General features: G+C 45.5%; 3 protein-coding genes across 8 annotated transcripts; 1 reads left to right on the forward strand and 2 right to left on the reverse strand.

The window, feature by feature from the left end:
* Nucleotides 1-90: 90 nt before the first annotated feature.
* Pi3K68D (Phosphatidylinositol 3-kinase 68D) lies at nt 91-15,454 on the reverse strand. Of its 5 annotated transcripts, none has more exons than NM_001169949.2 (17): nt 15,411-15,454; nt 14,982-15,061; nt 12,620-13,686; nt 12,499-12,551; nt 9,843-10,556; nt 9,696-9,784; nt 9,001-9,634; nt 8,369-8,939; nt 7,665-8,304; nt 7,325-7,570; nt 6,832-7,268; nt 6,377-6,769; nt 6,119-6,319; nt 1,771-1,967; nt 1,617-1,708; nt 1,405-1,554; nt 91-1,344 (listed from the first exon to the last, which is right to left on the reverse strand). In NM_001169949.2, the coding sequence occupies exons 3-17, from the start codon at nt 13,651-13,653 to the stop codon at nt 1,165-1,167; spliced, it is 5,631 nt and encodes a 1,876-aa protein (NP_001163420.1). In that variant the 5' UTR covers nt 13,654-13,686; nt 14,982-15,061; nt 15,411-15,454; the 3' UTR covers nt 91-1,164. The 5 variants fall into 5 exon arrangements, with proteins under 5 accessions (NP_001163420.1, NP_729743.1, NP_524028.2 ...); NM_168475.3 differs by having other exon boundaries at nt 15,363-15,454; NM_079304.4 differs by having other exon boundaries at nt 14,982-15,454.
* Nucleotides 2,514-5,926, forward strand: CG14131 (uncharacterized protein). Of its 2 annotated transcripts, none has more exons than NM_140249.2 (4): nt 2,514-2,690; nt 2,747-2,946; nt 3,659-3,752; nt 3,866-5,926. In NM_140249.2, exons 1-4 carry the CDS (start codon nt 2,663-2,665, stop codon nt 5,749-5,751), a joined length of 2,208 nt encoding a protein of 735 aa, NP_648506.1. In that variant the 5' UTR covers nt 2,514-2,662; the 3' UTR covers nt 5,752-5,926. The 2 variants fall into 2 exon arrangements, with proteins under 2 accessions (NP_648506.1, NP_001261725.1); NM_001274796.1 differs by having other exon boundaries at nt 2,750-2,946.
* A 198-nt stretch (nt 15,455-15,652) lies between the features above and the next one.
* Nucleotides 15,653-18,724, reverse strand: twy (twitchy). The gene is made up of 2 exons (NM_140250.1): nt 17,240-18,724; nt 15,653-17,174 (listed from the first exon to the last, which is right to left on the reverse strand). The coding sequence occupies exons 1-2, from the start codon at nt 18,568-18,570 to the stop codon at nt 15,719-15,721; spliced, it is 2,787 nt and encodes a 928-aa protein (NP_648507.1). The 5' UTR covers nt 18,571-18,724; the 3' UTR covers nt 15,653-15,718.
* Nucleotides 18,725-18,726: the final 2 nt, after the last annotated feature.

The raw sequence follows: 18,726 nt of genomic DNA on the forward strand, positions 1-18,726 counted from the left end.
ATTCGTTTTAGCTTGTAAATGTGAATAGAAGAATCAGCAGACTTAGGTAGTTGCAAACCCGGTTTATAATCAAAACTGCATTGGTTGTATGCCTTTTTTTATGCTCATATATTTGTGCCAAAAGTGATTACCGCCAGCTAACATTTTTACGATTCCTCAACACTTACAGAAATTTAATTTTTTCCTATTAATTATAATTTTATGAAAACATCAGATACGTCTTAGGTAGTTTTTAATCAGTATCAAAGTACTATTTGAAATGCTCAGGCAGAAGTAGCTTTTGAATGTTTCTTTTTTCTATAAAAATATAATTTGTTGTTTGCGGTGTGTGTGTGCTCTTATTATATATTTTACAATATTCGTTTAATTTTTTAAGACACTTTTAGTTCTTGTTCTCTCTGATAGTAATTCCCTATAACTTTGTAAATTTGTTTTAGACGCAGTCAGGAGTTTGCTTTGGATGCCATCTCATTGAGACACTGAAAGCAATTTTGTGAATATTAAGTGAGAAACAAAATACAATCAGAAAGAATCTGTATCTGTGCGTTATTCTGCTTGCAATGCCTAATTTCTTTAGGAAATTTTAGTTCTCTTTTTACTTTAAGTAATTAGAAAAGTGCAAAAAAGTTAGTAATGATTATTCTTCGTGCAAGTTTTAATTTTAGATATTACAGACCAGCGAGCTAGAAGGTTTTTAATAATCTCTTATAGAATTTAAGCCATAATACTGAACTTTTATATTTAACTACTTCAAAAGAACAATAGCCAGGTGCCGACGACAGAACGATTCAAACAAACTACCAATATAATTCATTTTCTGAATTCCCAAGGTGCACAATAAAATTGATTGATTTTAAATGTAAATAGAGTAAGCATGTTCTATACTTTATAGTTATAATTACATTCAGATGTCCAAAAGAATGTTGTTTGCGGTCATTATAAAATATTTACATTTGAGGCACACATTTTACGAAATAATACTACTACTGTTATGTTATTTTTAATATTGGTATATGGAATGTACAATCACTTCGAGTAAGTAAGTATTATTGCGATCGAAAGAAGACAGGCACAAACATATATTAGTATTGCATTATCCTAGGCCTGATTGTCGGTAGGCAGAGTGTCCCAAGAGGTTCAAAAGAGCTCGTCCCTAGGATCTGGTCAGTTCCTGGACACCGCGCCCAGGCGATACCAGTCGACGAGCTCCTGTCGCAGGTCGTACTTCGACAGATCCATATCGAAGCCTCCAAGCAGCTCGTTCTCCTGCAGGGTGTCGTGCGACCAAACCGTAACCTGAAGGCGGCGCTCTTGAATAATATTCAGTGGCATTCGGTACTCCAACTAAAAAGATTTATAAATACAAATTAAAAAGATAATCCAGGATAATCAGTCTCTGCTTACAGTTTCCATGAAACTGGGCACACAGGTCTTGCGCACCACTTTGGTCTTGCGTTTGGTCTCCTTTTTGGGATCCGGTTTTAGGTAGCACTTCACATATGTGTTGGGCTCCTGACCGCCCTGTAACATGGGCAGTCCTTTGGCGTGGTGTATCTGCAATACGTATAGGCTCGATTAATATTTATCAAAATGGGGTTTATCTACCATCTACCCACCATCACAGTAAGTACGCCGCGTTGATATTGCAGCGATAGTCGTATTTGGCCAATCTCGTGGGGATTATCCCGCGACGGTTGTTGCTTCACCTCTGCAAAATCCGTATATATATATATTGCAATGCAATTTGGAAATTAGTGCATCGTAATTTACCCTTTATCTTCGGCATCCCAAGCTTGGCTTCCTGCTGATCGCGCAGCAGCGGGTGAAAGAATGTGTAAACGAGCTCGGAATGGGCTATTTCCTCGGACGCATCGAACAACGATTTCAAAAATCGCTGAATAAGAGGTAGTCGTTTTTCTGCCACGGATTTGATATTGGAACGGCCCACATGCACACCAGCCGGCAGACTGAAATATATTAAAAACATTCAAATTGCAACGTAGGAAAACTAATTATAAACATAAGCTACGCTGTTAATTACATTATAAATAATTAGAACTTTATATGCTGTAATCAATTCAAAATGGTAGTGTAAGCTCATAATTAAATGTTTACACTATCACATTATTCCCAATTACAAGGCGGCTTTTATCACCGAAGATAAAATGGTCAAGTTATTATTACATTTCATGGTTTTTATATAGTCAGTGGTTTGTCAAGGTGCGTTGACAAATCATAGTACAAATTCGCGATTGCTTATCACTGCCCATGTCGCCGAGGTAACACCGCTAATAGCTGATAAATCGACGAATGAAGCAGACTGATTTCACCAAATCGTAGAATCGGAGAACCGGAGAATCGGAGAACCAAAGAGACCGAGAGCAGCAGACCCCATATAGTGGGTGAAAGAAGAGCGGGCCGAGTAAACGATATCGGGCCGAATCGCTCCGATAAGCGGCGACTACGCTGCCAAAAGCTGTTGCGCCAACGTCAGCGCTCAATCAGTCGACGAGCGAGCTGGTTAGCGGAGCCGAGAGCGGTCCGATTAGCGACGTGGTGAAGTTTCATTACACTTTTGGCCACAAAACAAAGGGCGACTGTGCCAACCAGCGACTTTATCCAGAATGCCGAGCCAACAGATTTGCTGGTGAGACAAAAAGACATGGCCCAGCTGAAGAATGTGGGCCAAGGTAGGTGGCCAGCTCGAAAGATGCCCACACTTTTCACCAACCCCGTCATTCCCCAGCAGGTCAACAGGCCGTTCTTGTTGTTGGCCCCATGCTTGCCTCGGCCATGTTGCTCATGGGGCTGATATTCGCGCTGCTGGGGATCAAGTTCTTCGGCTTCCGGCGGCGACTGACTTTCGAGCGATCGCAGGTGCAGCGGCAACAGCAGAATCAGCAGCAGCAACAACCGCCGCCACGTTACGCAGCTTTCGAATCGCAGGTGCGTATGCAAATCAAAAGAACTTAACACCCGATGCACGCAGTTAATAAAGGTTAATGTGATACCGATACCACCACAAGGAAAGCTATACCCATACCAATATTCATACATATGTATCTGTATATACGACACTCAGCGATCCAGCGACGAGTGGTTCTGATAAGGCAGGGCAAATACAAACACAAACACAAACATTCACAGGTGTTGCGGCTATATGATTGTAGAGAGTGTGTAAGTTGGGGATTGAAGATAGCGATGGGGGCGTGAGGAATGCAAATCGCAAGCTTTCACTTATTTGAATCTCAGGTAGAATGGGTGTTCTTCATTCAAACTCCTAAGTGTGTATAGTAAAGAGGAAATCGATTGAATAAAACCAATAAATGATGTGCAAAGAGCAAAATTGTTAAATGTATCTTAAAGGAACAGGGTTAGGACGACACTATAATCGAACTTCAATAATTAATGATTCATCTATGATAATATGTTCTTAAACAGCTCGAAACAAAACCCAAAATCCCCTTTCCTATGAACGTGTTTTAATAGTCGTCTGAGCTGGCGTGTCTGTGGTCATGTGTAAACCACTTAGAACTTCCACTGGTGACGCATGCAAGTGATCAGCCCAAACAGCTGAATCCACAGCTGATGTGCTCGGTGCTAATATAATTCCGAATATATCGTAATAGCCTAAAGTACAATTTGTGCAATTTCCCAGGTTAACGGCACCGATACTGCTGTCCATGGAGTGTTCCGACGTCGCAATCTCGAGGAATTCGAAAGCCCATGGCCATCGGCATCAGCAACGACAGGTGAAGATAGGAAACGGTAACCATTCAATTGAAACTACAGTCGAAATGATATTGAATGGTTCGACGACCTTTCACTTTGGAAACTATTTTTTAAACAAAATCCTACCCTGCAGGGAACAACTTCATCAGTGGCAGTGTTCCAAATCTGCAACTATATGGCGCCAGCCCAAGACAGCCCAAATCCACGGAAGAATCACCAGTTTCCTATCGAGAGAAGTCGGAGGCACAACGACTGGAGGTGCACAGTGAGCACTATGAATTCTACACCGCTCCACCTACCCGCAAGCCACCTTCTCCGCCACTACAATCAGAAGTACTAGCTGAAACTGCCTCGGTAGTTTCACTACCTAAGATACTAGAATCCATCCCTGCTCCACCTCCCAGGACCATGAGAGGAGCTGCTGCATCCAAGCCTTCAGGACCTGCAGCTTCTGTCGACACAGCTCCCGAGCCTCCTAGCGAACTGGGAATGCCCAACTTCGATCACTTTGCTGAAAAGTACGAGTTGTTTAGTGTAAAACCAACGACTGCGCCCACTAGACCAACACAGTTGCGAAGCAAGAACAGCGGCCGCTATGTGAAGTTCGAGCCAGTTGATGATGTGCCGGAAATTCTCACTCCTGAGGATCCCGTTCCGGAGTTACTAACTCCAGATGATGGTTTGGGAGGAGCGATGTCAGTTACCGCTGTGGTTCATAGGGGAGCCATACCCAAGGAAGAAACGGAATCGAAAGATGAACCGCAAGCACCAAATGATACCGATCCCTTTGGGGGACCCAGCAATACAGACTCAGCTTTTGTCGTGGAAATCATAGCAGGAAGTCCCGAAGCGGAAGCGACTCCTAGTATACAGCCCACCTTTCAAAATGGCCTATTTGAAAACCTTGAATTACCACAAGGTGAGCACGACAGTGATTTCGTGCGAATACGTTCGTCATTCGTGATGAACGAAGCCGACATCCTGGATTTGGATCAGCTGCAGCTGCCGGCGGCCAGTAGTCCACCAGGATTTGGCAAGAGCATCGACGAGGACTGGGAGAACTTTGCCAACCTAGACGCCGTGGTGGATGTGCCAGAGCCCAATTGGTCTCTGCATCCGAATAGCTTAGAGCAAGTGCCCACTGTGGAGGCGACGCTTAATGAGGCTGCCGTCAGACTGGACGATGTGGAACAGGTGGAGGGTCTGTTCCATCAACTAGAGCTTATAGAGCCGAGAATGGATATATTCGAGCCTGAGCCGCCAGCTCCCATTATAAATCCACCGCCATACGATCCTGGTCTGCCCTATCTACCAGATTACGAATCCCTGATGCGGCTAGATATTGCAAAGAACGGTCAGAAATTGCCCGACTACACCGAGGTAATGCAACAAAGGTCCAAGACATCCAATTATGTAATGAGCATTGAGGATCTATACGCGGATCTGGATGTTAATGAGGTGGAGATAAACGGTTCTCAAGTCAACCAGAGCAATGAAATCCCCAATTTCGAGGCCTTGTGCCAGGAAATGGCTGTGGTGGTGCCATCAGAGCGTCAAGCTCCTCAGCCCGCGCCCAGGTCTACCAAATCAGCCAGATCCCTCAATGTTCGTGGTAGTACTTCTCCCCTTGCGTGCTATCAACCTGAAGAGCTTCCCAGCTCCAGTTCCAGTGATACCGATGGGGAGGAGGGAGCACGATCAGCTCCAGAACCTGCCAAACGTGATCCGAAATCGCTCAAAGTCCGCTTTGATGTGGATAATCTGCAGTACTACCAGTCCGCTGAGGTGGTAACATCAGGTGATGAGTCTGAAGAGGATGAGCCGATGCAACAGCCAACTCCCACGCAGCGTTCGATCATTTTTGAACCGAGTAATACTGGAGTGCCCAGCCTATTCGGATCCCAGGTCTCCCAGGAAGACAGTGATGACGATAATGGCTTTGGACGAGCTATCAGCCAACATCGCTCCATGACTGCGACACTTAGGACAAACGCTGTTAGAAACAATACCGATGACTAGTCCGAAAACAGGAAACTGCCGCAAGTCTTGACTTCCTTAGTAAATACAGTATTCTATGTGTTAAATTTAGCCAAATGACTATGACCTATTTATGTACATACATATCACTGAAAAATTGCCATATCATGTTGACTACATAAAATAATAAAGTAATGGCAGGAAATCCATTTATGATAAAAATGTGTTCAAACTTTCCTCCAATGGGAGGTGAATCAATAACGAATCACATTTTTGCCATTATTTAATGTCTAGATAATGCGCCTGATAGACACAAGAAGTCAGCACGTTATCAATGTCATTAGTTTTTAAAGCGAATCAAACTAATAACACTACTTGTGGTCTAAAAATTAGACAAACTGAAACTTACCTGTGCAGTTTAACCAAAGGAAAGTGCATGCATAACTTCTGATGGAATTCCGTGAATTCCCGATATGACCGGAACAAATGTGTCGGATCGGGCTGTCCATGTCGCGTCACTTCCAGAATATACATATAAAACTTTTCCATGCTGTAATGCTTCTGGAAACACACCACCTTTACAATCTTCAAGCGACCATCCTGCTGCATTCTGAAACCGGAGACATTTGTAGATAAAAGTGATAAACTAAAGGATACAAAAACGTACGTATATTTTCGTGGCACGAACGATAGCAGCTCTCCTGATCCCTCGTCTGGGGTGAAACGCATCTGGGCCAGATTGTGCAGAAAGAAATTGAATTGCGTGAACCAGCTTTTCAAAGAGGATTGAATCATCTTGGCAAATGTGGCAGCTGCCTCGGGATTCGATTGAGATGGCAATAGGGCGCGTCGTACATATTGCACAGCATTGGAGTTTACTCCCGGCATGCCTGCTGTAGCCATGTGGGCCAGGGTGTGCAAGAGTAGATCAGCATTTTTCCGCACGATATTAAAGGCTCGACAACATAGGTCCACGAAATAGTGAAAGTCTGTGGAGGGCTTATCGCCGCCATTTATGACATAAGCCATGTCGGAAGTCAGGACAAATGGAGTGCGATCTCTGTGGGAAATAAATAATATGTAAAAGTCTTCAAAAGTTAAAAACTTCATCAATTTAAATACCTCTTAAAGTTTCCAAACATCTGAGCATCGCCAAGAAACTTGCCAAAGTCAATGTGAAACAAGTGACCCGAAGTCTTTAACATGATGTTGTCATTGTGGCGATCACAGATGCCTAGCACATACGTGGCCACACTGTATCCAGCACAGGATAGCGTAAAATTTCGCACAGCACTCTGGTACTCGAGAGGACTGGGATTCTGCTTGCCTAACCACTCAGCGATCGGGCGATCCTTAAAGGACCCCGTCAGACCGCACTCTACTTGAATTTTTCTCAACGTTTCCGCCTCGCTAACCAGCTCAATCATACCGCTCTTGTATCCCGTAGGCACACAATTAAAGGTGACCATCTTCAGGTCCAATCGTTCGGCCAACCACATTTTGTTCATAATCCTAATTAGCTGTATAGTTAACTGATCCTGCTGCAAGTCATCTCCGCACTAAGAAAGTTTATAGTTATATAGTTTATACATATCATTTGTGAATGAATATTTACCTTAAAGATAGCCGGTAAAGATTCGGCATCAGGTCCCACAAAGTTGATCTTCAGCGGCAGCGTGTTGGAGTTAAAGTAGCTACAGTTACGCACACTCACTCCAGTTACCTCCAGTTCTGGTCCCAGCGGTAGGCAAGTGGGTTGCTCCAGTAAGTCTTGGTGCACCTCGTCCATGCCTGCGGCTAGGCTTTTTTGACGCATCGACTCCTTAGCCTCTTTAACCGACTCCGCAATAGTAGTAAGTTTCTGTGAACACAAAACATATCATTTATAATCATGAATAAGGCAAAATCGAGACTTGTCTTCGGTGATTTCTTCAATGTTTTAAGAAACCTATTACCTGACACATTCGGTGCTGGTACATAAATCGCTGAAGCATCTTTTCGCCGCAAATCGCCATTAAAGCACGCAGCATCATTTTGTTCCGGCGGTAGTAACGGACCTGGGTAACCTGAGACTCGTCATACTCCTGATCCACCATCGCTGCTCCAATAGAGTTGTGGGGATCGTCAGGCAGACTGTGTACAAGCAGCCAATACATGTGATGGGCAAAGCGCGGTGACTCCAGGCATTTGGACAGCAAGAATCGAGCCATTGCCGAGCCTTCGTATGTGTCATGTTTTAAACTTTGCACCAATTGAGGCAGAAAGTCGACGAGCTGGTCGTTGGGCATCTTGGAGATCCACTCCACGGCTTTCTCGCGAACCTTAGCATCCGGATATCGTGGCAGAAGTAACTCCAACGACTGCAATGGCGAGAGTGGTGCCCAGGAGTGCAGCAGCGCATGCAAATCGATCAAATTGGCATAATCCCAACTGTGAGCGGCATGAAGAACCTTTGGCAGGGCATTGGGATAGCTCTGCAGGTAGAGCCGTTTTTCCCAGAACACTTCACGTCGTTCTGTGGCTCCTGTGTAGCCCAGCTCTGCGGTGTCCAGCAGCTCCTCTTGAAGATTGGCATCCAGAGAGGCAAAATCGTAGCTAGCGAGGATTACAAGATTACATTAGAACTATTTTCAACCATTTGTATATGTGCTGTACTAACTGTGGTGCAGGTTTTGGCACCTCCTGGTGCTCAGGAAACTCAATGCGTCCTCCATACGGAGGTACTTCAATGCTCAAAACGGGGCAAAAGTCGGGTTGCGGATGACAGCCTCGAGCCGGAGCTGGTCCAAGCATTTTGTCCGTCATTGGTGGCCATAAAGACAGTAAGTAGGGGCCGCAGATCATCACTCGCTTAAAGTCAAACAGTTGGATCGAACACCAACCCAGTTCAGTGGTCACCTGACGCCTCTCTCCATTCTGATCGGCGTTGGGTTCGCCTTCGCTGGCCGCCTGTTTTCCATACAACACGAACGTAAGGCGCGCCTCCCTGGGCAGAGTGCAGATGGGATGCTGATCGAAAGTCAGCCAGGCACTGAAGTTAAGACGAGGAAACAGGCCTCCACTTGTATCGTTGGAGCAGGTCAGCACATTCGGCTTCGACAGCAGGCGCGTTCCATAAACGATTTGTACGCACAGGGAATAATCGTCGAACTTCCAATTCGGCAGCGGCCTGTGTAGGCAGCTAATGCATACCACAATTGGTTTGGACACGCAGGAAATGGGTATGGGTGCTGTAAAAGTACGTATAAGTTAAGTAAACAAAGGAAATTTGTTTCCCATTAGCACTCTTACTTGTTGAGTAATCGGGCGTCTTCACGGAGAATGCCACCCGGAAAACATTCGCATACAATTCAACCAGCTCTTGCACTGCATCTCGCAGCTCGTTGCACTTGACCTTGATCTGCTCCAGCATGGAGCGCGGGCGGAGTACAACTTGAGCGTAATCACCATAGTCACTCACAATCTCTGGGTTGCTAGCGCCCGTCGAGTACTTCTTTTGCTCCACCTCGCAAATGCGCTTCAGATCGGCAACACATCGTGCAATTTCCATTGTGTCGATTGAACCGAGCAGTGCGCATATGGCCTTCACTGCTTGGACAACTCCGGAGCAGCTCACGACACTCCGTCCGGGTACTCCGTCGGCCGCCGATTCCAGCTTGTCAATCTCCATCTCCAGCGTTTCGATGAGTATCATCATATTGTCGTAGGTCACAATTGGCACCACCTCGTTGGGAAGAAGATGTTCCGGCAGCAAATCCGCATCGTGCTCATCATCCCGCTCAGTTCGTGCAATAGCCTGCATGTTTGCCGCCGTACTAAGACACAGGCCCAAATGTACATCCTTCTCCAATTGGAAGCTATTGTGCACGCACTCCAGCTGACTCAGTCTCGAGGTGGGTGCCAGCCACTCCAGAAGACCAATGGGCTGTGAATAAAGAATTATTTCAACTTTCCGTTTGCAAAAATCTTCAATCTAATGTACCCACCTTGACCGCATAATCTGTGACGGTACCCTTGACTTGTCCCTCCAGCGAGGCCAAAGCTTGTGCCACCACCTGTGCCACAACCGAATCAACTTTTGGACAAAATGCAAACATTAGAGAGGCATTCAAACATTTTAGTATTATACTTACTATCGCAAGTGAATGTTACTGGCATTCCATATCCCTTCACCTGTTCCTTGCCCATGGACGCAGCCAGGACCGTTGATTGAAGTGTATTTAGAGCCGGATGCACAATCACTTTGATGCTGGTGTCCATCATGTAGTGATAATTAAACTCGGCGGCCACAACATGTCCCACATTGGTGGGCGCATCGTCATGCGGATAGCGTGCCCTCACCTCCTTTACCATGTGGTAAAATTCCAAAAGTTCGGGATCATCAGTGCGCTGGTCGCTGATCAATTCGTACAGTCGTGTACAAGTTTTCCGCCGGTCCAGCACCACGTTGGCCGGAATGCTGGAGGTGTAGCTGTCCGTCAAAACAGAAGACTGAGGAGGCCTGGAGACCGGCATGGCTGCCTGGTTTGATTCATAGCACTGCTGGTTCCGGGGCGGCAACGGCGGAGGAGGCGAGATAGTTCCAGATCCGTTCTCCGCAAGCTTCAGACTCTCCTCTGGCGGCGCAACACCATATTGCGATGAAGATGTAGATGGCTGGCTCAGAAAATCTTGGCGCCAACCGATTAGACCAACATTCGGACTCACGGTGGCCACAGTTTTGTCCCACCTGTTGACTGCCTCATACATTGGATCGGAATATTGGGTTGCTGCATCTCCGCTGTACAGAAAATCAAAGGGATCGTATTCCGCATAGTAGGAAGTGCTGTCGGAGGCGGTGTCGTTGCCTGCAAGTAGTGAGTGCATGATCAGTTCCGGGTTAAATCCAGTTCACACCGCGAATATCGCCAGTAGTTATGCAAATATGCTCGAGAGCCGAGGCCTACTACTGCGAGAATCCGGGCACATCACATCGTGTGGCCAAAAATAAATGAGACGGCCCCTAAAGTCGCAGCAGTGCGATGTGGATCGGTTGGACTAGCACCACTGGCAATGCGAGAACGCTTCGCAAATCTACGCTAACAAATCCGAGGCGAGTGCCATCGCTAAAAGCTAATTGTGATTGCTGTCATTCGTCGCCCACGCTGACCCAGTACAGTGGAACCAATATCATTCGAAATTTTTTTAAAAATAAGGTCGTATATATCAAAAGTACAAAGGGTTTATGTTTAAAAAAAAGCGCAAAATGTAGTTTTTGCGGATGATAATGGTTTCCTATATTAAAATGAATATCAAATTCTTAAAAAGAAGAGCGTATGTACTAACAATGTATAATCACTGTACCTAAGTGTGTATTTTTAAATCGCTTTGTTTATATTCATTCTAAATCTGTCCCCTCTGGTGCCCATACATCTGTTTCATTTGCCACAAAAGGGAAAGCTATTTGCTAAACACGTCGTTATTTTAAAAGCGTTTGGTAAATACATCTGTTTGAAATGCATTGCTACTTTGGCGGGAACTTTGAAAGCCAGCAAAACAAAAAGGGTAAGCGTACAAGTAATTTGACAAAAGTGCAACGACTTGAATGCAAATCATAGTAAAGAGTTAGTTGATTTTCCAATCTAGCCAGAATGAAATAAATAAATACATACATATGCTCGAAAAGCTTCAAATCTATTGTCAATTATTAGTTAGAGAAGCGTGAATGTGCGTTATTTAATCTTTTAATGGGAAATGGAAGCAAGCGGCTAAACGAATAATAAAACAACAACAGACTGCAATTTGTTTAAGAAATTATTTATTTGTTCTCTCACAATGGTACACGATAGAATTAAACATATGTATGTATTTATTTTTGTATATAAGTGTATTAATGGATATATGTAGCAGCAAATCACAATTTGTTCATTTCGTAATACATGGTTATTAAAAAGAAGTGACTAATTCTTCTCATTTCATCACTTTTCAATTGACAGTCGTTAAATTCTTTTAAATTTTGAAGTTTTCAGTCGCGGGAATATACATAGAAACCAATTCCAAACATTGCGAACTAGTTGAATACGACATTTTGGACATCGATATATAAGCTGACTTCAAAATTATTCCGGCAATAGCGGAAGGCACGAATTTCGATATGAGGGCACATACATATATGTATATATATTACTTTAGTATTTTTGTGTAATAAGGTGGTCTAAGTAAGTGCTGTTATAGACACTAATCTGTCATTGCCTCCGAAACGAACCAATCTGAACCGAAACCCTTTAGATGGTGTAGTTGTTGTGGGTGTAAAGTAGTTGCTTTTTTGCATTTTTGGTAGTAGTAGTACTGATAGTAGTAGAGGACAATTAAAATGGATTACTTTTTCGACACTGCAATATAGAGAAACGGAAACATTCAGTTTAATTCTTAACTAAAGGCGAGCGACAACTTGCTACGGGCAATTCTAAAAAGGATCTCGTATATCTAGCCAAACTAATTGTTGCTAAACAAATAATGGGATAAATATAAAATTAATAAAACCTATTAGTAAATACCATACAAATACAAAATCGTGTGCTTGTTCCTATTCAATTTAATATTCCTCTCTCCTAGAGATTGAGTTGAAAAATCCACTAATGTTATTATGCCAATAATTTTTATTTGCAGCTCAAATGAATGCTCTGGCCAAAAATCGCAACACACGAGTTTTCGACTGTATTTCAAGTTTAGTTTACGGTGCGAAAAATGTGGGGGGATTTCAACGAGGACCGGGAGCTACACGTTAATTACAACATTGAGGCTGCTTACCAGTATTGTCGTTTAGCAGGGGATCGAATGCCTCCAGCACACTCACACGGGAGCTGCAAAGCAGGATGTTTGAATGTTAAAAACACGAACTAATCATTTCTGAACACTAGTGGATACATACTAGTCCTCGTGGTTGAGGTCGATCAAATCGTTGCCCCTGCGTGGGACCGAGGAATGACCATTGTTTCCAGTGTGGCTACTAGAGCTAACCCCGACAGTCGAGGGCACTTGGCGACGCGCTGGGAAGGCTACTCCATTGGCCTCTGCGGGGGAGGAAGTGGAATGGTTGGACGGTTGGCTGTGATGATGACTTGTTGTCGGTGCTGTTTGTTGGGGAGCTGGTTGCGATTGGGGTCGACGCAAATCCATGTGCGTGTAAGCACCTCCAAAGCCATATCCCTGTGCGGGATACTGCGGCGGCATAAAAGCAGCCGATCCGGGAACAATGGGAGCCGTGTATGGAGTAACCACAGCTCCGGGATAGTACATATAGGCGTTTGGCTGCGGCACTGGAACCACGGCCATTTGAGCGGGCATGCTGTACAGCCGCTGCAGCTCCTCGCTGTTTAGTGGCCTCTGTTGCTGAGCAGCTGGTTGGTAAGGCACCAACTGCAGGTCACCGTAAGCCGGTCCACCAACAACTCCACCTGCAACCATGCCGTACGGTGTGGGCTGAGCAGCCGTTGGACGTTGCTGATGAGGTGGAAAGCCGTATTGAGGAGGAATCGAAGCCGACGCAACTGGACCCATTGGCACCAGGGCCGACTGCGGATTGGTCGGCTGCATCCGCTGCAGATCCTCTATAAGTTTGCCAAAGGGACTGCTACTCTCTGGCTGCTTGCTGGTGGGACTTGCGAAGCAGATCAGATCGTTATCCGTTCCCTGGGCCGGCGGTGTGCGCGATCGTTCCGCATTCTCCGGACTGATGGCCACCTGATGCACCTCCGAGTGCCGTCGTGGTTGATGTAGGCTCTGACTACGTTGCGCCGCCTGGTAATCTCGGCCAGCAACGGTGGAGCTTTGCTGATACCCGGAGCCGTACTTCTTGTTTCGCCTGTAGTCATCGAGGGCATGCTGCTCTAGACTCAGGGCGGTCGCCTTGGCCAGGTCATCCTGGAATTGTTTGTCGTAGTCGATATGCGCTTGATTTGACATTATCCCCTCGTCTAAAGCGTCCGGTCCGTTGAGCTGCGAATGGGAACCAGAACAAAATGTGAGCGATTTCCAAATTTTGTTAAAATTATTTTCGTATTTTCTCTTCCAATGCCTATTTGTTGTTGAACAAAGGTGTTTGCTTTTGGGATTGCTTATCTCTGCGATAACGAACAGGCGGTGATAAAAGTGATTATGCAGTGTAAATGGCAATGGTACTATATGAGTACCTGGACGAAGAACAGGTGAGATAGCATTCGATGGGGGGAAGACCACTTGCGACAGAGTGGGGGTGCCTATCACTAGTTTTTTTTTTTTAAGTTGCAAAGGAATATTCGCGATCGATAATGAGCCGTCATTAGCGGGCACCAATGATTCAGAAATTCAGAAAATAGGGGAGAACAGATTGATCGCTTTATTAGATTTGTAAGCTTCGAAATGGTTAAAAGGATATGACAACTGCATTTAAAACGTAATTACAAGGATTTGTGATAGCCAGGGCAGGGACAGGAATTAATTTTATATTTTAAAAAATATCAACTTCTAATAGAAAAGTTCGAACATCATTATGCAAGCATGATATTAAGTATGATTAGCAGAGTTTCGACATTCGGTACAAACATCAGCAAAACATTTTATCTTATTGTTTGTACATACAAATGTGGTAAATACTTGTGTACTTTGCACATAGAAACCATATCCAAGCGCTCCAAATTTGCGATTGCGATACAGCAGAGTGGCGCAAAAAGGCGCAATTGAGTGCGCGATTGTAAATAAATATATAAAAACAAACAAAAGCGGCGGCATCAATTTGCGTGAATGAATGCTGCGAGTACTGATTTCCCAGATTTTACACATATATACGAATATATGCAATATAAACGTATATATATATGTCAGCATGTAAGCGTTTTGATTTTTTCCCCATTGAAGCCAATCTCGTATGCAGATAGGAAACAGCTGTTTAATATAAACACACCCACAAAAGCACTAGTGTGTGTGTGAGTCCGTGTCGCGAACGGGGACGGAATGGAAGATAAGAAAATGCGAACCGGCTAGGAATAGGAAGCGAGGAAGAGAGAGCAAAAGAGAGGGTTCCGTGCGGCAAAGGTTAAGGTAAATCAATAGATTGCGAAAAAATTTTTAAAAACAATATTCATAAACAATAAATGAACCCAATTGAATGCCAATTTATTCCGGAGAACGTAAGAATAAAATTTAAAAAAAACGAATATCGGTGGAAGGGCGAAAGAAAATAATAATGGAGATAGTCATTAATATGCAGACTTGACTTCTGCTTTGTGATTCTCATCCGCATATTGCCAACTTACTTGCTTTTTGAGGTGTCACCTCCGCTGCTTTTTACACCCGTTGCTAGTCTCTTTTTGGTTGAGGTTTTCCCTTGACGGGGCTACGAACATAGACCATCCGGTTAATAGTTTTACACTTTTATCCTCGGTTGTTGTTATATTTGACGAATCACAATTAATTTAAACTTAACCAAAGGTTTTTTTTTTGTTTTTAGGAGAGTTGTTTTATCCTCCTACACACCTAAACACCTACACACATACATGCGAAACGACCATACACAAACACGAACAGAAAACAGTGACAAAAAACGGAATAGACGCAACACCAAAATACTGAACAAAACGTTATTTTCTTAGATTTTCTTGCACCATCACATATTATGTACAAATCAGTTAATTTACAATAAAAAAAAAACAATTATCTTGTGCGCAAGAACTTTAAACACGAACAGCACGAAATAACACAAAACGGAATGCAACAAGCAGTAGCGATGGTAAACGAATCGATATTGTTTGGCAACTATCGATGAAAGATACATCGAACAGATGTTTGAGTATTGGCTAATCATGTAGCCGGGTTTCACTCCATCAATTCAAATTTATTGAGTTTCTAACGAATAACAAAATACTTAACTTTCGAGCGATATGTAATCTTGTATCTTCATAGTTTGTTTATAAAACTTATACTAATTGCCAAGTAATACATTTATTTATCTCAGTTGTTATTATTTGTGCTTCCACAAATTTTTCCACAATATCTACATAAATGCTTCGTCCACATTCAGGCCGTGATCCATGGCCACCTTGGAGTCGTCGTCCAGCCCACCAGCTAACGTCAATAGATAGTCGGGATCATCGATTGAACTACTGGGGGGCGCATTGTACATCCTGCGGTAGGAGGCTTCGATGTTTTCGTCCAGCATTCGATCCACAATGTCACTCTGGACCTGTCCCGGTTCCTGGGACATTTTAAGCAGCAGCTCCGCATGACTGGGTGTCACTTGAGGCAGTTGAAGATCGGTGGCTGCTGTGGGATTTACATTTGCCCTTCGCTGGGCGATTTCCGCCGATTCCGCACCCATTTTGCAGATTGCACACCTGCTGCGAGAAATCTGCTTCTTCAGATTGACCAAAGCCATACGATCCTGCGCCACCAGCATTCGTTCGTGGGCCAGCTGTGCCTCCTTTTCCGCGATTTCCTGGGCCCGCTTGGCCATGACCTTAAGCTTGGCCTGGAGCAGCTGGTCCGCCTCCCTAGCCTTCTGCTCGGCCAAGTGTTGGCGACTAGTGGCTAGGCGGTAGGCGCCGGTGGCTTGGCCCAGTTCGTCCTCCTTGAGATTTAGGGCGTGCTCCTTATCCAGAAGATGGCGCTTGCGCTGCTCCATTTCGCGCTGCAGCTTGTGGTAGCGATCCCGCTCCTCATCCGCCCGCCGAATGGCTTCGCGTGCCACCTGCAGTTGGGCCTCCAGTTCCCGGCGATCTCTGTCTGGGTCGCCGTGCTCATTGAGCTGTTGTCTTAGTTCAATCTGCTGGCGTTCCACTGTCAGTTGATTGCGCTCCTCCTGGAGATCGTGGTGCAGTCGTTCCATTTCCGCAAGCTGCAGTGCTTTAAGATCCTCCACACGCTTCTCGTCCCGCTGCATTTGCTCGCGATGGAATTCTTTTTCGCGCTCGAAAGCCTTGCGCTCCGCTTCCAAGCTGGACATTCGTTGACGGAGCTGCCAGTTCTCTTCGGCTGACTCCTTGGACAAACGGCCCAGCTGCAGCTCCAAGGTGCTCACCAGTTCCATCAGGCGGCGCTTCTCATCGTCGGCCGTCTCCTCGTCCATCTTTAGACGCCTTTCCTGGTCGGCCAGGCGACGTTCTCGCGCCTCCAACTGCCGTTCCCTTTCCTGGTTGTCACTCATCCCGTCACGAAGTTCTTGAAGATTGCTGGACGCCAGACGCAATGTGTCCAGATAATTTCCATGATCCTGCACCGCCGACAACTCCACCATTTTAGCCTGACGAATACCCTCGAGGTCCAGCTCGTGGGATTGACGCAGCTTGCGCACCTCATCCTCATGATCTTGTCGCAGGCTGGAAATCTGCTCCACATAGTCCTCCTTCTGCTTCTCCAGTTTTTCGATGTAGTACTGCCGTAACTCGCTATTCTCGTCCTTGAGTCGTTTCTCTACGACGGACAAGTGCTCCTCCAGCACCTTGATTTGTTTTCTGGACATAAAATTAAATTCTCTTACTCATTTGCATTATTATTTCAGCAGCTGGTTAAAACTTACTTATATGAAGAATCTATCATTTCGATCTCCTGCTCATAGTTGACCTTCATGTTGGCCACCAGCTCATCGAGTCGCTGTTTCTCCAGCAGATTGCGTTTGGCATCCATTTCTAGCAGAAGCAAATGCTCCTGTTCCTGACTGGTCGCCTTGTGGTGCTCCTTCCTTTCCGGTTCCGGTTCCGGTTTCTCCACGAGCGGCGGTGTGGACACCACATCCTGTACACGCACTGGCTGCGACATCATCAGCTGGAGGTGCATGTTGATCCGCTCCTGCTGGCCTTTTATATGCTCCTCCATTTGCTGCTGTCGCTGCAGCTGCTGTTGGATTAATGCCTGAAACTTTCGATCCTGATCCTCTTGGCGACGCTGCATCTCCAATAGAGTCCGCTCTTGACTCTTCATTTGGGCGGCAATCACCAATTGTGCCTCCTGCTGCTGCAGGGCATTGAATTTATGGTTACTCTCCAGGTTGAGATTGCTAAGCATGAGGATATTTTGGGTGGCGGCAGTGACGACGGATGGGGCGGGCACGGCGGCCATTTCCGCCTCCTGCTCCATACCGTTCTCATCGGAGTCGGGCAGGCGCAGGATGTCGGCTGTATTCTTGGAAGGACTTTCACTTGAGGGCTGCGCCTTGGCGGTCTGCGCTTTCGGTGTTATCGGTCGCTGATCCGGCTCCTGCTCCAGACCCAACCAATCCGCGGTAGTTCCCCGTTTTTTCGAAACGGGAGTGGACATTCCCGAAACAGTAGCATTCGTATCCCTGCCAAAAAGGCCCAACGGATCGGCATTCATATTAATGGTGGCCGATTGCGCTGAGCTTCTTCTGCCGGTAGAAGTCTTGGGCCTCGCCTGCGAGTTGTCCGTGGTGGTGTCCGTGGATTGGCGCGACATGGATGGTTTGCTAGTGGCCGGACGTTTGACGGCATCTCCCGCCAGAATCTCATCGAAAATGTTTTTCTTGGGCTCCGCGTTGCTGGTCAACAGATCATCGAAAAGGCTCCTTTTGGTGCCGCCACTCTTGGGTCGTTTGGGATCAAAACCCAAGTCATCGTCCTCGACCAGATCATCATCCAGTGAGATAGATGGCTTCTGCTTCACAATTCTCGGCGTGCTGATGGCATTGGGTGTCTTTCTGGCACCCGTTCCCTGTCCCTGGACATCCGCCTCCGTCTCCTCCTGAATCCCAAACAAATCCTCCAGTTTTCCCTTGGGCTTCGCCAATTTGGCTGGCTTCTTGTGACCCACTCCCGCTGGCGTCTCAAAGAAGTTGTCATTATCCAGGCTATTATCGCTGAGCAGTTCAGCCAGTGGATCGTCGTTGAAATTCATTGTGAATAATAACCAATGGTAAAAAGTAAAAAGAACTATTGATATGTAAACGATACGGTTGCCTAGTAACGAATTTTAAATGTCTACAGCAACGAAAATAATCGAACAGGATAAAGTAGTCTTTAATATTAACTAAGGGATAGCGTAAAAAAATGT

Source organism: Drosophila melanogaster, chromosome 3L, assembly GCF_000001215.4.
Source record: "Drosophila melanogaster chromosome 3L".
NCBI classification, from domain to species: Eukaryota; Metazoa; Arthropoda; class Insecta; order Diptera; family Drosophilidae; genus Drosophila; species Drosophila melanogaster.

What these genes read in the sequence shown, in the direction of transcription:
- CG14131 (NM_140249.2), top strand. Translation starts at nt 2,663, where the DNA reads ATGGCCCAGCTGAAGAATGTGGGCCAAG. An exon ending in GCTGAAGAATGTGGGCCAAG is followed by an intron (nt 2,691 to 2,746) that starts GTAGGTGGCCAG and finishes GTCATTCCCCAG; the next exon opens with CAGGTCAACAGGCCGTTCTT. An exon ending in ATCGGCATCAGCAACGACAG is followed by an intron (nt 3,753 to 3,865) that starts GTGAAGATAGGA and finishes CCTACCCTGCAG; the next exon opens with GGAACAACTTCATCAGTGGC.
- Pi3K68D (NM_001169949.2), bottom strand. Translation starts at nt 13,653, where the DNA reads ATGTCAAATCAAGCGCATATCGACTACGACAAACAATTCCAGGATGAC. An exon ending in CCTGCTAAACGACAATACTG is followed by an intron (nt 10,557 to 12,498) that starts GTAAGCAGCCTC and finishes CACTACTTGCAG; the next exon opens with GCAACGACACCGCCTCCGAC. An exon ending in TGGGATGCCGAAGATAAAGG is followed by an intron (nt 1,709 to 1,770) that starts GTAAATTACGAT and finishes CGGATTTTGCAG; the next exon opens with AGGTGAAGCAACAACCGTCG.
- twy (NM_140250.1), bottom strand. Translation starts at nt 18,570, where the DNA reads ATGAATTTCAACGACGATCCACTGGCTGAACTGCTCAGCGATAATAGC. An exon ending in ATGATAGATTCTTCATATAA is followed by an intron (nt 17,175 to 17,239) that starts GTAAGTTTTAAC and finishes TTTTATGTCCAG; the next exon opens with AAAACAAATCAAGGTGCTGG.